Source organism: Bufo gargarizans, chromosome 4 (genome assembly GCF_014858855.1).
Source record: "Bufo gargarizans isolate SCDJY-AF-19 chromosome 4, ASM1485885v1, whole genome shotgun sequence".
Classification (NCBI taxonomy): Eukaryota; Metazoa; Chordata; class Amphibia; order Anura; family Bufonidae; genus Bufo; species Bufo gargarizans.
The window spans coordinates 520470916-520489283 of NC_058083.1; the positions used below are offsets into that span (position 1 = coordinate 520470916).

At 55.0% G+C, this 18368-nt stretch overlaps 1 protein-coding gene across 1 annotated transcript in view; it reads left to right on the top strand.

Moving 5' to 3' along the window:
- Positions 1-18368, top strand: part of NVL (nuclear VCP like) — a 48147-nt gene that overhangs the window by 7662 nt on the left and 22117 nt on the right. Inside the window, exons 8-10 of the mRNA XM_044289213.1 lie at positions 8183-8250; positions 17225-17359; positions 17665-17766. Coding sequence (XP_044145148.1) covers positions 8183-8250; positions 17225-17359; positions 17665-17766 — 305 coding nt within the window. The remainder of the gene's footprint in view (positions 1-8182; positions 8251-17224; positions 17360-17664; positions 17767-18368) is intronic.

Consider the following 18368-nt stretch of genomic DNA (forward strand, 5'->3'; position numbering starts at 1 on the left):
GGAACTGGAACCGAAACCGGAAACTGGAACCGGACCCGAGAATGATAAACGACCGGTCCATCACGCCGTAGAACCCAAGCCAACATGGCTAACACCTCCGGAAACCGGGAACAACGCAGAAGTCCATACGTCGTGGAACCTTCAACCTGGAAACGGGAAACGACCAGCACGGAACCACCGGAACATCCCAACGAAAACCGGCAACCTGGATCACCGGATCTTCTTTTCAACGAAAGCCAACATGGCTATAACTGGAATAGGTCAATGGAGACCCGAAGCGAATCAACTTCCTCCTGAAAGCAATAGACAGGTTAAGAAATGGGTAGAATAAAACATCGCAAGTCAAACGCGACTCCGCCAGAATAAACATCTCGAATCGACACAGCATACATAGCATGCAAATCATACTGTAAACCACAGAAATACATAGTAAGGGAGGGAACCCCAGGGCGGGCAATACTCGCCTCCGTGTCTTTAATAAAACCATGACTTTCCGTCATAGACTAGGAAAATCACCTAGTTTTACAGCAAGACACGGAGGCTCCTATTGCTAAGTTTAAAGTTGAGCAATAACCGCAGAAAACAAATGAGGAGGCGGCCTAAAATAATACTCCCTGAATGTTGACGCCGAAGACCAGTCCGCCAGACGTAGGATATCCTCCAAACGAGCCCCCGAAACAGCCAAAGCGGTAGCCGACGCGCCTCTAGCGGAATGAGCAGTAAATATGGAAGTATCAATTCCTGCCAACGACATAACCCACTTCATCCAGCGAGCCAAAGTAGGGCTGGAGACAGGACCAAACGGATGTCGAATGGACAAGAAAAGCTGAGGAACCGAAGACGACCGGTAAGCACGCGTCCGGGACTCGTACTCCTTCAAACAAGCCACCGGGCAAAGAGCCGGCGAAGAAGGAAAAGACGGATAAGACACCGACTTAATGTTGGTCTTCGTACGTCTGGAAATATTGAAGGTGACCCCCTCCGGAGTAAAGGACCTGGCGTCGTGATCAAGCGCTCGAACATCGGAAACCCGCTTGCAGGAAACAAGGCAAAAAAGAACCAATAACTTGGCCGACAACTGCCTCAAAGTGAGATCAGGGTTACCAGGCCAGTTGGACAAAAAGGACAAGACGACCGACACGTCCCAGGTCGTGGTGAAGCGAGGCCGGGGAGGCCGAGACATGCGGGAACCGCGAAGCAAACGGCACACAGAAGGATGCTGTCCCGCAGGGACGCCCTCAAAACCCTGATGCGTGGACGAAATCGCGGACCTGAACAAATTAATCGTCCGATAGGCCTTCCCCGCCTCGAAAAGAGAAGTAAGAAAGTCCAAAAGATGAATCACAGGGGCCGAAACGGGATCCAAGTCCCGTTCCACGCACCAAACAGCCCAAGATCGCCAGGCTGCCCGATAAGATTTTCTGGTGCCGGGAGCCCACGCGTTGTCCAAAAGGCGTCTAGTTGCTTCAGAAATATCGACGACCTCTCCAGGCGTCCTGAGATTCGGCATGCCACCAGGCGCAGGGACCCGTCCGACAGAAGAGGGTGGTGAAAACCCTGAGGGTCCTGGAGGAGATCCGCCCGAGACGGAAGAAGAAGAGGAACATCGATCAGGAGACCCAGGAGAGATGGGAACCAAGCCTGAGTCCCCCAAAAGGGGACCACCACCACCAACTCGGCCAGCTGACGACGCACCTGCAACAGCATCCTCGGGATCATCGCGAACGGGGGAAATGCGTACATCAGGAACCCGGACCAGGACTGGAGAAACGCGTCCACTGCCTCCGCCGCCGGATCCGGACGCCAGCTGAAAAAACGCGGGAGTTGGGTATTGAGGCGTGAGGCAAACAGGTCGATCCCAAACGGACCCCAGTATCCGGACAACACGGAGAAGGTCTCTGGCGCCAGCATCCAATCGCTGCTGTCCTTCAGGTAGCGAGAGCCCCAATCGGCTCGGCCGTTGTGAAGGCCAGGGAGATATTCCGCCTGAACCATGACCTCCCGGGAGAGACAAAACGACCAGAAGTCCTTCGCCAACCGGGCCAAAGTCGCCGAGCGCGTTCCTCCCAATCGGTTGATGTATCGCACGGCAGAGACATTGTCCATCCGCAACCGAATGCACGCGTGAGCCATACCACTGGTGAAACTCTGAATGGCAAACGAACCGGCCAGGAGCTCCAACGCGTTGATATGCAGCCGAGTCTCGTCCACAGACCACCGACCGCCTGTGGAGATTCCATTGCAGTGGGCCCCCCAGCCGTGGAGACTGGCGTCTGACTCGATCGTGAGTTCTGGCTGGAGACCGAAAATCGCCCTGCCGTTCCACGCCCTCAGGTTGTCGATCCACCACACGATCTCCTCCCTTGATTCTGGGTCCAGGATCAGAGTGTCTGCGAAGGAAGCGCCAGCACGGAGGTGCGCGATCTTCAACCGTTGAAGAGCCCTGTAATGAAGAGGGGCCGGAAACACCGCTTGGATCGAGGAGGCAAGGAGGCCGATGATCCTGGCCAAATGGCGGAGGGATAATTGCGGTATGGCGAGGGCACGTCTGAGTTCCTTGCGAATGGAGACTAATTTCGACGTGGGTAGAGAGAGGGAGGTCAGTACGGAGTCCACCGTAAAGCCCAAGAACTCCATCCTCTGAGACGGGGTCAAACACGATTTCTCGTGGTTGATCAGGAACCCAAGACGGGAGAGCAGGTCCGTCGTCCAGCGCAGATGGACCAGCAAGGTCGGGGCCGATTGATGCATGAGAAGCATGTCGTCCAGGTAGATTATGAGGCGGACCCCGCGACTGCGGAGCCATGCCACTACCGGACGCATCAACTTCGTAAAACACCACGGGGCCGAGGACAGGCCAAACGGGAGACACGTGAATCGCCAGATCTCCCCGTTCCACAGGAAACGCAGTAAGTCCCTGGAAGGAGCGGCAACAGGAACCGTCAAGTAAGCGTCCTTGAGGTCCAGCTTCACAAACCAGTCGCCCGGCAGGAGAAGATCCCGAAGTAGATGGATGCCCTCCATCTTGAAGTGGCGATATCGGACAATCGCATTCAGAGCCCGCAGGTTGATGACCGGGCGCATCTGACCCCCCTTCTTCTGGACCAAGAACATGGTGCTGAGCACCCCCCGTGAACCCCGCGGGGCCCTTTCGATGGCCCGCTTGTGGTAGAGGGAAAGGAGCTCCAGATCCACCTGGGCGGTGCCGGGGTGGGAGAAACGGGAGGTGGGAGGTGGGGCAATAAGGTCTGGAGATCCCACCAGTTCCACGTGGAAACCTTCCACCGTGGACAACACCCAAGGGTCGGACGTTATCTCCGCCCAAGCGGGGGAAAAACGACGGAGTCTGCCCCCTATGCAATGATCCAAAGAACCCCCCGAGGGGGGAGGACTTACCGTAAGGGCGTCGTGAAGATTGATTTCCTCGATAGGACCTGCCACGCCATTGTCCACCTCTGGCCGGGAAGAAGGGGGATGGGAACTTCTGTTCCTGAAATGCGGGACGTTGATGGTAGGAGCCTCTGCCCACATTACGGGCTTGGAAATTGGAACGGCCGGACAGACGGCCCCTAGTACTGCCGGCCCTGGTGGAGACCCGTCCCTGAAACACTCTCCTAATGGAGGACTGGGCCTTATCTAGGGCCGTAAAAGCCCCTACGAAGCGGCTCAGGTCCTTAATAAAGGAGTCGCCGAACAGATGACCCTGGGCGTCTGCGCCGGACTCAGTAAGAGCCAGGTTGGCCAATTTGGGATCCACCTTAAAAAGGATGGACTTGCGCCTCTCTATTGATAGAGATGTGTTGGTATTCCCAGCGATGCAGATCGCACGCTGAACCCAGCCCCTCATCTCTTCCGGGTCAATCTGGGACCCATCCGATCTGGCGCTCTCCGCCAATTCAAACAACTTGGCCAGGGGACCAAAGATATCCAGGAGCTTATCCTGGCAGCTACGGAGAGCTGAGTCCAGACCCTTGCGGGGGTTCCAGCCCGACTTGGCCAGAAATTGGGTGACTTTGGGGTCAACCACGGGTGTGTCACACACCTTGTTAGGCACAATAGGCCTGGGGCATTCAGCCCTCATCTTATTGCGCGCCTCCTTACTAAGGGGGCGGCGGACCCAATACTCCAGATATTTCCCCACATGATCTGCAGGAAGCCATTCCGCCGATCTGGGATGGTGGAGGACGTCAGGGTCAAACATGGGTTCTCCCAACGGGTCAATAAGGGAAGATGCAGGAACAGATACAGAAGAGGCATCCTTCACTTGGGAAGTAGAAGGGGTAGGGCAAGGGGCGTTACTGGGCCCCGAATGAGCCTCTTCCTCTGAACCTGCACTGGCTCCAGCAAAAGCCTCCTCATCTGACCCAAGTTCGGCGTCAGAATCGCTAATCAATTGCGCTCTAGCGCTTTTCCAAGACCGCGCCCGTTCTGCCTGGCGTGGATAGGCCCTTTTACGCGAACTATGCGCGTGTTCATGGGTGGCCGGAGGCGCACCAGTCAATTGGTCCTGTGGCACAGGAGGTTTCATAACTGGAGGTTGCTGAGCCAAAGGAGCCGCAGGCAGCACAGGCCCTGAAGCAGGGTGGCCAGCCAGTGCCTGTGCTATCGACTGCGACAGCACAGAGGACATTGAGTCCATCGCAGCAGAAATTGCGGCAGAGACAGAGCGCTGCAGCGCTACTGCCTGGGTGTCATCCATAATCTGAACATCCCTCACAGGGGATGAAGGAGCTGCAGTCTCAGGGGTAGGGTCTGAGAGCGGCATGGTAGGGATGTAGCGATATATATAGGGTGACAGCAGGGACCGCTAACTAGCCTCAGGGTATAGGAGGGAGCAGGGGCAAGAAGCTGAGGGTAGGCAAGCTAATGGGCCGACAGCAGGGCAAGGAAGCAGGGTTAGTCACCCGTCAAACCGGAGCTCCGGAACGATGCGACCGCACAGCCGGAGGAATGCGACGAAAGAAAATGGCCGCCGAAGTCTCGCGAGACCCGGCGGCAAGCACTGAACTAAAACCAAAATGGCCGCCGAAATCCCGCGAGAACAAGCGGGAGGCGGCCGAAAAGGGGTACCAAGATGGCCGCCGAGATCTCGCGAGATCTCGCGGCCATAGAGAAGACGGTAGCGCGGGAACGATGCGCCCGAACAGGTAAAAAATCCACTGGAAGGGGAACAGAGGGAGAACGGAGACACCGCAAGCGGCACAAAAAAGGGGGGAGACCGAGGGATCAAACCATAAACGATAAATAGGATAAATACCTCCAGAAATAAAAACGGCCCCAGGGTAAGAAACCCTCAAGAGGCCACAACACAATAACTGCACAGGGAACGTGCAGAAAATCACAAACACGTTAAAATAAGCCAAATCTATAGAACAGGCACAATTAGATTAAACATAAATGAGCTGCCATAAAAAACATGTACTTATCTTGGTGGCAGCAGCAAAGAAAGAGGAAGTTACTAAGAGGACACTGCTTATTATAGGATCTGAGAGGGGTGGATCCTTTATTGTTATGATTATGTAAATTTCTTCTTTGCTGCTATTGGTGGAAAGTAAAGAAGGAGATAGCAATACTCGCCTCCGTGTCTTGCTGTAAAACTCAGGATCAGTACAGGATAAGTAATGTAATGTATGTACACAGTGACTCCACCAGCAGAATAGTGAGTGCTGCTCTGGAGTATAATACAGGATGTAACTCAGGATCAGTACAGGATAAGTAATGTATGTACACAGTGACTGCACCAGCAGAATAGTGAGTGCAGCTCTGGAGTATAATACAGGATGTAACTCAGGATCAGTACAGGATAAGTAATGTAATGTATGTACACAGTGACTCCACCAGCAGAATAGTGAGTGCTGCTCTGGAGTATAATACAGGATGTAACTCAGGATCAGTACAGGATAAGTAATGTATGTACACAGTGACTCCACCAGCAGAATAGTGAGTGCAGCTCTGGAGTATAATACAGGATGTAACTCAGGATCAGTACAGGATAAGTAATGTAATGTATGTACACAGTGACTCCACCAGCAGAATAGTGAGTGCTGCTCTGGAGTATAATACAGGATGTAACTCAGGATCAGTACAGGATAAGTAATGTATGTACATAGTGACTGCACCAGCAGAATAGTGAGTGCAGCTCTGGAGTATAATACAGGGTGTAACTCAGGTTCAGTAGAGGATAAGTAATGTAATGTATGTGCACAGTGACTGCACCAGCAGAATAGTGAGTGCAGCTCTGGAGTATAATACAGGATGTAACTCAGGATCAGTGCAGGATAAGTAATGTATGTACACAGTGACTGCAGCTCTGGAGTATAATACAGTGTGTAACTCAGGATCAGTACAGGATAAGTAATGTATGTGCACAGTGACTGCACCAGCAGAATAGTGAGTGCTGCTCTGGAGTATAATACAGGATGTAACTCAGGATCAGTACAGGATAAGTAATGTATGTACACAGTGACTCCACCAGCAGAATAGTGAGTGCAGCTCTGGAGTATAATACAGGATGTAACTCAGGATCAGTACAGGATAAGTAATGTAATGTATGTACACAGTGACTCCACCAGCAGAATAGTGAGTGCTGCTCTGGAGTATAATACAGGATGTAACTCAGGATCAGTACAGGATAAGTAATGTATGTACATAGTGACTGCACCAGCAGAATAGTGAGTGCAGCTCTGGAGTATAATACAGGGTGTAACTCAGGTTCAGTAGAGGATAAGTAATGTAATGTATGTGCACAGTGACTGCACCAGCAGAATAGTGAGTGCAGCTCTGGAGTATAATACAGGATGTAACTCAGGATCAGTGCAGGATAAGTAATGTATGTACACAGTGACTCCACCAGCAGAATAGTGACTGCAGCTCTGGAGTATAATACAGTGTGTAACTCAGGATCAGTACAGGATAAGTAATGTAATGTATGTACACAGTGACTCCACCAGCAGAATAGTGAGTGCAGCTCTGGAGTATAATACAGGATGTAACTCTGGAATTACATTGTAAAAACATGAATGATGTTTATTTTATTTTATATATAATTGTATTTTTATTAAAATGCAAAGGTACACATCAGTTTAATCTTTTGCATAATGTACACAGTAAAGTGAGGAAGGCTGTACACACAAAGCCTTCAGCATCAGATGTCAAGTACAATACAAGTCAAATAGAAACTATAAAAGAATGAGCGATAACGGAGTTTCTTGTTGTATTTGGTTAGTTGAGAAGAATAAGGGGCAGATATCGGCGGTATTCCATCGTGGAGAAAATGCTCCTGAGGCGGTAGATGCGTAGATTGTACTATTAGGGCGGATATAATCTGATCTGCAACTTATCAAAACATTAGTCCTAAAGAATGTGACGAGAAAGAGAAAGGGAAAAAGAAACAATACAGAGACACATAAGGAGGGGGGGGGGAGGGGGTATATCGTTCTCTTGGGCTCATCTCAAAGTTGCCTAGTAATCCAATAGGTGCCCCAAACATCCCAAATGGCATGAAGCAGGTCCACCTCGTCCTGGAGCATTGCTGTGGTATATTCTAAGGTCCGTATTTCTGTCACCTTAGCGTATAGGTCGGAGATCTTTGGAGGGTCGGAACGTTTCCACAAGCAGCCAATAAGGCTGCGAGCTGCAGTCGGCAATGTTTGCTTATATGTGCCGACGTAGCATTGAGTAGAGAAAGGATATGGGGTCAGGGGGTATACTACAGCCAAAAGGATCACTCAGGCGAGCGAGCCCTAGACCAGGAGGTCCCCGAGAGGTCCCGCATCTCCAGCAAACCCCCGGGACAGTTAACCCAGAAAGGACAGATTGAGCAAAATGTCTAATCTGAACATCGACGGAATTGGCTGAGGAGGCGATATTTATTCTGGAGAGACGAGAAAGAGAATACCGCAGGTTCCTGTTGTACTTGTATCATTTCTTTGGGTTTTTTTTTTTATGGCAATTTTTTATCTAAACTGTGTAAACACAGTTTTTTTCATGGAATTTTCTTGTCCCTGGAGATATCAAAACTCCAGAGACTCGAGAACGCCACCTAGTGAGCAAAAATGGCAGTAGCAAAAAAAAAAAAAAGCCTGTGCCCTGTTTCATCTTCCCCCTAGACCTTCAGCTGACATCTGACGCTGGGTTCTATACCACAAAACCGCTAAACAGTTCTCCTGTCTGTGTTTTACAGAAGCCATTAAGCTGCAGAAATCGTCTGTGCGCTTTGAAGATGTCGGAGGAAATGATGAGACCCTGACTGTAAGTACGACCCCTACAGATCCCTCACTGAGGCGATGAGGACCTCATGTGATGTAGATGGATGAGGACCTCATGTGATGTAGATGGATGAGGACCTCATGTGATGTAGATGGATGAGGACCTCATGTGATGTAGATGGATGAGGACCTCATGTGATGTAGATGCTGGTTTTCTCTTAGCTGCTGCGGAACCTCTTGCCGCACGCCTCAGCTGCTGCGGAACCTCTTGCCGCACGCCTCAGCTGCTGCGGAACCTCTTGCCGCACGCCTCAGCTGCTGCGGAACCTCTTGCCGCACGCCTCAGCTGCTGCGGAACCTCTTGCCGCACGCCTCAGCTGCTGCGGAACCTCTTGCCGCACGCCTCAGCTGCTGCGGAACCTCATGATACACACAGCTGCTGCGGAACATTATGCCGCACGCCTCAGCTGCTGCGGAACCTCATGATACACACAGCTGTTGCGGAACATTATGCCGCACGCCTCAGCTGCTGCGGAACCTCATGATACACACAGCTGCTGAGGAACATTATGCCGCACGCCTCAGCTGCTGCGGAACCTCATGATACACACAGCTGCTGAGGAACATCATGCCGCACGCCTCAGCTGCTGCGGAACCTCATAATACACACAGCTGCTGCGGAACATCATGCCGCACGCCTCAGCTGCTGCGGAACTTCATAATATACACAGCTGCTGCGGAACATTATGCCGCACGCCTCAGCTGCTGCGGAACCTCATGATACACACAGCTGCTGAGGAACATCATGCCGCACGCCTCAGCTGCTGCGGAACCTCATAATACACACAGCTGCTGCGGAACATCATGCCGCACGCCTCAGCTGCTGCGGAACCTCATAATACACACAGCTGCTGCGGAACCTCTTGCCGCAGGCCTCAGCTGCTGCGGAACCTCTTGCCGCAGGCCTCAGCTGCTGCGGAACCTCTTGCCGCAGGCCTCAGCTGCCGCGGAACCTCTTGCCGCAGGCCTCAGCTGCCGCGGAACCTCATAATACACACAGCTGCCGCGGAACCTCATAATACACACAGCTGCTGCGGAACCTCATAATACACACAGCTGCCTCGGAACCTCATAATACACACAGCTGCCGCGGAACCTCATAATACACACAGCTGCTGCGGAACCTCATAATACACACAGCTGCTGCGGAACCTCATAATACACACAGCTGCTGCGGAACCTCATAATACACACAGCTGCTGCGGAACCTCATAATACACACAGCTGCTGCGGAACCTCATAATACACACAGCTGCTGCAGAACTTCATAATACACACAGCTGCTGCGGAACCTCATAATACACACAGCTCATAATACACACAGCTGCTGCGGAATACACACAGCTGCTGCGGAATACACACAGCTGCTGCGGAATACACACAGCTGCTGCGGAACCTCATAATACACACAGCTGCTGCGGAACCTCATGCCGCACACCTCAGCTGCTGCGGAACCTCATAATACACACAGCTGCTGCAGAACATCATGCCGCACACCTCAGCTGCTGCGGAACCTCATAATACACACAGCTGCTGCGGAACCTCTTGCCGCACGCCTCAGCTGCTGCGGAACCTATTGCCGCACGCCTCAGCTGCTGCGGAACCTATTGCCGCACGCCTCAGCTGCTGCGGAACCTCTTGCTGCACGCCTCAGCTGCTGCGGAACCTCTTGCCGCACGCCTCAGCTGCTGCGGAACCTCTTGCCGCACGCCTCAGCTGCTGCGGAACCTCTTGCCGCACGCCTCAGCTGCTGCGGAACCTCTTGCCGCACGCCTCAGCTGCTGCGGAACCTCTTGCCGCACGCCTCAGCTGCTGCGGAACCTCTTGCCGCACGCCTCAGCTGCTGCGGAACCTCTTGCCGCACGCCTCAGCTGCTGCGGAACCTCATAATACACACAGCTGCTGCGGAACCTCATAATACACACAGCTGCTGCAACACCATGCCGCACACCTCAGCTGCTGCGGAACCTCATAATACACACAGCTGCTGCGGAACCTCTTGCCGCACGCCTCAGCTGCTGCGGAACCTCTTGCCGCACGCCTCAGCTGCTGCGGAACCTCTTGCCGCACGCCTCAGCTGCTGCGGAACCTCTTGCCGCACGCCTCAGCTGCTGCGGAACCTCTTGCCGCACGCCTCAGCTGCTGCGGAACCTCTTGCCGCACGCCTCAGCTGCTGCGGAACCTCTTGCCGCACGCCTCAGCTGCTGCGGAACCTCTTGCCGCACGCCTCAGCTGCTGCGGAACCTCTTGCCGCACGCCTCAGCTGCTGCGGAACCTCTTGCCGCACGCCTCAGCTGCTGCGGAACCTCATAATACACACAGCTGCTGCGGAACCTCTTGCCGCACGCCTCAGCTGCTGCGGAACCTCTTGCCGCACGCCTCAGCTGCTGCGGAACCTCGTAATACACTCAGCTGCTGCGGAACATCATGCCACACGCCTCAGCTGCTGCGGAACTTCATAATATACACAGCTGCTGCGGAACCTCATAATACACACAGCTGCTGCGGAACCTCTTGCCGCACGCCTCAGCTGCTGCGGAACCTCTTGCCGCACGCCTCAGCTGCTGCGGAACCTCTTGCCGCACGCCTCAGCTGCTGCGGAACCTCTTGCCGCAGGCCTCAGCTGCTGCGGAACCTCTTGCCGCAGGCCTCAGCTGCTGCGGAACCTCTTGCCGCAGGCCTCAGCTGCTGCGGAACCTCTTGCCGCAGGCCTCAGCTGCTGCGGAACCTCTTGCCGCAGGCCTCAGCTGCTGCGGAACCTCTTGCCGCAGGCCACAGCTGCTGCGGAACCTCTTGCCGCAGGCCACAGCTGCTGCGGAACCTCTTGCCGCAGGCCACAGCTGCTGCGGAACCTCTTGCCGCAGGCCACAGCTGCTGCGGAACCTCTTGCCGCAGGCCACAGCTGCTGCGGAACCTCTTGCCGCAGGCCACAGCTGCTGCGGAACCTCATAATACACACAGCTGCTGCGGAACCTCATAATACACACAGCTGCTGCGGAACATCATAATACACACAGCTGCTGCGGAACATCATAATACACACAGCTGCTGCGGAACATCATAATACACACAGCTGCTGCGGAACCTCATAATACACACAGCTGCTGCGGAACATCATAATACACACAGCTGCTGCGGAACATCATAATACACACAGCTGCTGCGGAACCTCATAATACACACAGCTGCTGCGGAACCTCATAATACACACAGCTGCTGCGGAACCTCATAATACACACAGCTGCTGCGGAACCTCATAATACACACAGCTGCTGCGGAACCTCATAATACACACAGCTGCTGCGGAACCTCATAATACACACAGCTGCTGCGGAACCTCATAATACACACAGCTGCTGCGGAACCTCATAATACACACAGCTGCCTCGGAACCTCATAATACACACAGCTGCTGCGGAACCTCATAATACACACAGCTGCCTCATAATACACACAGCTGCTGCGGAACCTCTTGCCGCACTCCTCAGCTGCTGCGGAACCTCTTGCCGCACGCCTCAGCTGCTGCGGAACCTCTTGCCGCAGGCCTCAGCTGCTGCGGAACCTCATAATACACACAGCTGCTGCGGAACCTCATAATACACACAGCTGCTGCGGAACCTCTTGCCGCACGCCTCAGCTGCTGCGGAACCTCTTGCCGCACGCCTCAGCTGCTGCGGAACCTCTTGCCGCACGCCTCAGCTGCTGCGGAACCTCTTGCCGCACGCCTCAACTGCTGCGGAACCTCTTGCCGCACGCCTCAGCTGCTGCGGAACCTCTTGCCGCACGCCTCAGCTGCTGCGGAACCTCTTGCCGCACGCCTCAGCTGCTGCGGAACCTCTTGCCGCACGCCTCAGCTGCTGCGGAACCTCTTGCCGCACGCCTCAGCTGCTGCGGAACCTCGTAATACACTCAGCTGCTGCAGAACATCATGCCGCACGCCTCAGCTGCTGCGGAACTTCATAATATACACAGCTGCTGCGGAACCTCATAATACACACAGCTGCTGCGGAACCTCATAATACACACAGCTGCTGCGGAACCTCTTGCCGCACGCCTCAGCTGCTGCGGAACCTCTTGCCGCAGGCCTCAGCTGCTGCGGAACCTCTTGCCGCAGGCCTCAGCTGCTGCGGAACCTCTTGCCGCAGGCCTCAGCTGCTGCGGAACCTCTTGCCGCAGGCCTCAGCTGCTGCGGAACCTCTTGCCGCAGGCCTCAGCTGCTGCGGAACCTCTTGCCGCAGGCCTCAGCTGCTGCGGAACCTCTTGCCGCACGCCTCAGCTGCTGCGGAACCTCTTGCCGCAGGCCACAGCTGCTGCGGAACCTCTTGCCGCAGGCCACAGCTGCTGCGGAACCTCTTGCCGCAGGCCACAGCTGCTGCGGAACCTCTTGCCGCAGGCCACAGCTGCTGCGGAACATCATAATACACACAGCTGCTGCGGAACATCATAATACACACAGCTGCTGCGGAACCTCATAATACACACAGCTGCTGCGGAACCTCATAATACACACAGCTGCTGCGGAACCTCATAATACACACAGCTGCTGCGGAACCTCATAATACACACAGCTGCTGCGGAACCTCATAATACACACAGCTGCCTCATAATACACACAGCTGCTGCGGAACCTCTTGCCCCACTCCTCAGCTGCTGCGGAACCTCTTGCCGCACGCCTCAGCTGCTGCGGAACCTCTTGCCGCACGCCTCAGCTGCTGCGGAACCTCTTGCCGCACGCCTCAGCTGCTGCGGAACCTCTTGCCGCACGCCTCAGCTGCTGCGGAACCTCTTGCCGCACGCCTCAGCTGCTGCGGAACCTCTTGCCGCACGCCTCAGCTGCTGCGGAACCTCTTGCCGCACGCCTCAGATGCTGCGGAACCTCTTGCCGCACGCCTCAGCTGCTGCGGAACCTCTTGCCGCACGCCTCAGCTGCTGCGGAACCTCATAATACACACAGCTGCTGCGGAACCTCTTGCCGCACGCCTCAGCTGCTGCGGAACCTCATAATACACACTGCTGCTGCGGAACCTCATAATACACACTGCTGCTGCGGAACCTCATAATACACACAGCTGCTGCGGAACCTCATAATACACACAGGTGCTGCGGAACCTCATAATACACACAGGTGCTGCGGAACCTCATAATACACACAGGTGCTGCGGAACCTCATAATACACACAGCTGCTGCGGAACCTCTTGCCGCACGCCTCAGCTGCTGCGGAACCTCTTGCCGCACGCCTCAGCTGCTGCGGAACCTCTTGCCGCACGCCTCAGCTGCTGCGGAACCTCTTGCCGCACGCCTCAGCTGCTGCGGAACCTCTTGCCGCAGGCCTCAGCTGCTGCGGAACCTCTTGCCGCAGGCCTCAGCTGCTGCGGAACCTCATAATACACACAGCTGCCTCATAATACACACAGCTGCTGCGGAACCTCTTGCCGCACGCCTCAGCTGCTGCGGAACCTCTTGCCGCACGCCTCAGCTGCTGCGGAACCTCTTGCCGCACGCCTCAGCTGCTGCGGAACCTCTTGCCGCACGCCTCAGCTGCTGCGGAACCTCTTGCCGCACGCCTCAGATGCTGCAACACCTCATAATACACACAGCTGCTGCAACACCTCATAATACACACAGCTGCTGCAACACCTCATAATACACACAGCTGCTGCAACACCTCATAATACACACAGCTGCTGCAACACCTCATGCCGCACACCTCAGCTGCTGCGGAACCTCATAATACACACAGCTGCTGCGGAACCTCTTGCCGCACGCCTCAGCTGCTGCGGAACCTCTTGCCGTACGCCTCAGCTGCTGCGGAACCTCTTGCCGCACGCCTCAGCTGCTGCGGAACCTCTTGCCGCACGCCTCAGCTGCTGCGGAACCTCTTGCCGCACGCCTCAGCTGCTGCGGAACCTCTTGCCGCACGCCTCAGCTGCTGCGGAACCTCTTGCCGCACGCCTCAGCTGCTGCGGAACCTCTTGCCGCACGCCTCAGCTGCTGCGGAACCTCTTGCCGCACGCCTCAGCTGCTGCGGAACCTCATAATACACACAGCTGCTGCGGAACCTCTTGCCGCACGCCTCAGCTGCTGCGGAACCTCGTAATACACTCAGCTGCTGCGGAACCTCATGCTGCACGCCTCAGCTGCTGCGGAACCTCATGCTGCACGCCTCAGCTGCTGCGGAACCTCATGCTGCACGCCTCAGCTGCTGCGGAACCTCATGCTGCACGCCTCAGATGCTGCGGAACCTCATGCTGCACGCGTCAGCTGCTGCGGAACCTCATAATACACACAGCTGCTGCGGAACCTCATAATACACACAGCTGCTGCGGAACCTCATAATACACACAGCTGCTGCGGAACCTCTTGCCGCACTCCTCAGCTGCTGCGGAACCTCTTGCCGCACGCCTCAGATGCTGCGGAACCTCTTGCCGCACGCCTCAGATGCTGCGGAACCTCATAATACACACTGCTGCTGCGGAACCTCATAATACACACTGCTGCTGCGAAACCTCAAAATACACACTGCTGCTGCGGAACCTCATAATACACACTGCTGCTGCGGAACCTCATAATACACACAGCTGCTGCGGAACCTCATAATACACACAGGTGCTGCGGAACCTCATAATACACACAGGTGCTGCGGAACCTCATAATACACACAGGTGCTGCGGAACCTCATAATACACACAGCTGCTGCGGAACCTCTTGCCGCACGCCTCAGCTGCTGCGGAACCTCTTGCCGCACGCCTCAGCTGCTGCGGAACCTCTTGCCGCACGCCTCAGCTGCTGCGGAACCTCTTGCCGCACGCCTCAGCTGCTGCGGAACCTCTTGCCGCACGCCTCAGCTGCTGCGGAACCTCATAATACACACAGCTGCTGCGGAACCTCATAATACACACAGCTGCTGCGGAACCTCATGCCGCACACCTCAGCTGCTGCGGAACCTCATAATACACACAGCTGCTGCGGAACATCATAATACACACAGCTGCTGAGGAACATCATGCCGCACGCCTCAGCTGCTGCGGAACCTCATAATACACACAGCTGCTGCGGAACCTCATAATACACACAGCTGCTGCGGAACCTCATAATACACTCAGCTGCTGCGGAACCTCATAATACACTCAGCTGCTGCGGAACCTCTTGCCGCACGCCTCAGCTGCTGCGGAACCTCTTGCCGCACGCCTCAGCTGCTGCGGAACCTCTTGCCGCACGCCTCAGCTGCTGCGGAACCTCTTGCCGCACGCCTCAGCTGCTGCGGAACCTCTTGCCGCACGCCTCAGCTGCTGCGGAACCTCTTGCCGCACGCCTCAGCTGCTGCGGAACCTCTTGCCGCACGCCTCAGCTGCTGCGGAACCTCTTGCCGCACGCCTCAGCTGCTGCGGAACCTCTTGCCGCACGCCTCAGCTGCTGCGGAACCTCTTGCCGCAGGCCTCAGCTGCTGCGGAACGTCTTGCCGCAGGCCTCAGCTGCTGCGGAACGTCTTGCCGCAGGCCTCAGCTGCTGCGGAACGTCTTGCCGCAGGCCTCAGCTGCTGCGGAACCTCTTGCCGCAGGCCTCAGCTGCTGCGGAACCTCTTGCCGCAGGCCTCAGCTGCTGCGGAACCTCTTGCCGCAGGCCTCAGCTGCTGCGGAACATCATAATACACACAGCTGCTGCGGAACATCATAATACACACAGCTGCTGCGGAACATCATAATACACACAGCTGCTGCTGCTACGGAACATCATAATACACACAGCTGCAGCTGCTGCGGAACCTCATAATACACACAGCTGCTGTGGAACCTCATAATACACACAGCTGCTGCGGAACCTCTTGCCGCACGCCTCAGCTGCTGCGGAACTTCATAATACACACAGCTGCTGCGGAACCTCATAATACACACAGCTCATAATACACACAGCTGCTGCGGAACCTCTTGCCGCAGGCCTCAGCTGCTGCGGAACCTTTTGCCGCACGCCTCAGCTGCTGCGGAACCTCTTGCCGCACGCCTCAGCTGCTGCGGAACCTCTTGCCGCACGCCTCAGCTGCTGCGGAACCTCTTGCCGCACGCCTCAGCTGCTGCGGAACCTCATAATACACACAGCTGCTGCGGAACCTCATAATACACACAGCTGCTGCGGAACCTCATAATACACACAGCTGCTGCGGAACCTCATAATACACACAGCTGCTGCGGAACCTCATAATACACACAGCTGCTGCGGAACCTCATAATACACACAGCTGCCTCATAATACACACAGCTGCTGCGGAACCTCTTGCCGCACGCCTTAGCTGCTGCGGAACCTCTTGCCGCACGCCTCAGCTGCTGCGGAACCTCTTGCCGCACGCCTCAGCTGCTGCGGAACCTCTTGCCGCAAGCCTCAGCTGCTGCGGAACCTCTTGCCGCACGCCTCAGCTGCTGCGGAACCTCTTGCCGCACGCCTCAGCTGCTGCGGAACCTCGTAATGCACGCCTCAGCTGCTGCGGAACCTCGTAATGCACGCCTCAGCTGCTGCGGAACCTCGTAATGCACGCCTCTGCTGCTGCGGAACCTCGTAATGCACGCCTCTGCTGCTGTGGAACCTCGTAATGCACGCCTCTGCTGCTGCGGAACCTCGTAATGCACGCCTCTGCTGCTGCGGAACCTCGTAATGCACGCCTCTGCTGCTGCGGAACCTCGTAATGCACGCCTCTGCTGCTGCGGAACCTCGTAATGCACGCCTCTGCTGCTGCGGAACCTCGTAATGCACGCCTCTGCTGCTGCGGAACCTCGTAATGCACGCCTCTGCTGCTGCGGAACCTCGTAATGCACGCCTCTGCTGCTGCTGCGGAACCTCGTAATGCACGCCTCTGCTGCTGCTGCGGAACCTCATGCCGCACGCCACAGCTCATCATCAACATACACCTAAGCTGCTGCAGAGCAGTGCGTTAATTGATCACCACTTGTGTAATTGTTTTTTACAGGAAGTCTGCAAACTATTGATTCATATGCGTCACCCTGAAGTCTATCAGCACCTGGGGGTGGTTCCTCCCCGTGGCTTCCTGTTACATGGGCCTCCAGGGTCCGGGAAGACGTTACTGGCACAGGCGATTGCTGGGGTGAGCGACTTTCATATAAATGGTTGCTCTCCCCTTAATTGATGAAATTCACCCCTCTCGACAATGAGTGGACTCTACCGACGTCATCCTGTAATGATCCTGAGATGACTGTGCTGACCTTGTCCTAGTCTACACAGCAAAGCTGACTAGTGCACTGCAGAAAACAGGAAATGTCAGCCCTTTGTGTGCTCTACTGGTAAAATGTGGAATATCTCATAGATCACAAATTAATTTAAGTAATTTTCTGATGACGCAGTGTAATATTTCATCATTCATAATATAATCCGCTCTTCATCTCTTCTAAGGAGTTGGATATACCGATGCTGAAGGTTGCTGCCACAGAGATGGTGTCAGGAGTCTCGGGAGAATCTGAGCAGAAACTGAGGAATCTTTTTGAACAAGCTGTGGTGAGGTCCTTACTTTACTCCTCTGCACTGCTGTGGGCTGCCTATTTCTGAGGTGCCCTTAAAGGGATTGTCTCATCATGGACAATAGGTCTTATAGGTGCGGGTCCCGCAGCTATATTGAGAATGGAGCCCCTAAAGTGTTGGAGGGCGCACTGTACATGCACAGCCGCCCACTGGCTCGGCTATTTATGTCGGGCCCATAGGGGGTGAATGGGAGCGGTGGCCGGTTATACGTGGTGCGCTCCCTTTCACTTCTTCTATGGGGAGCGTGCTTGGTTGTAGCCGGAGTCCTCCAGCCACCACCTTGCAGGGCTCCGATCCCAATATAAGTGCGGGACCCACACCTATAAGACAATGGTGGCATATCCTAGCAATATGCCCCCATTGTCTATGATGAGACTTCCCCTTTAAGAGGTAGTGTCCAATTTTTGCACATTGGGGTTAGAAAATGGTAAAATAACTAATAAGACGTTCCTCACTGGTGATGATGTCGGCTTGGGACACATTAACCAATAGTCCCAGTGCATTTAGTGGTGAATACATCAGGACGACCGCTCTTGTTACATTGGGATCTTGATCTGAAGTTTGACGCTTGTTGTTTC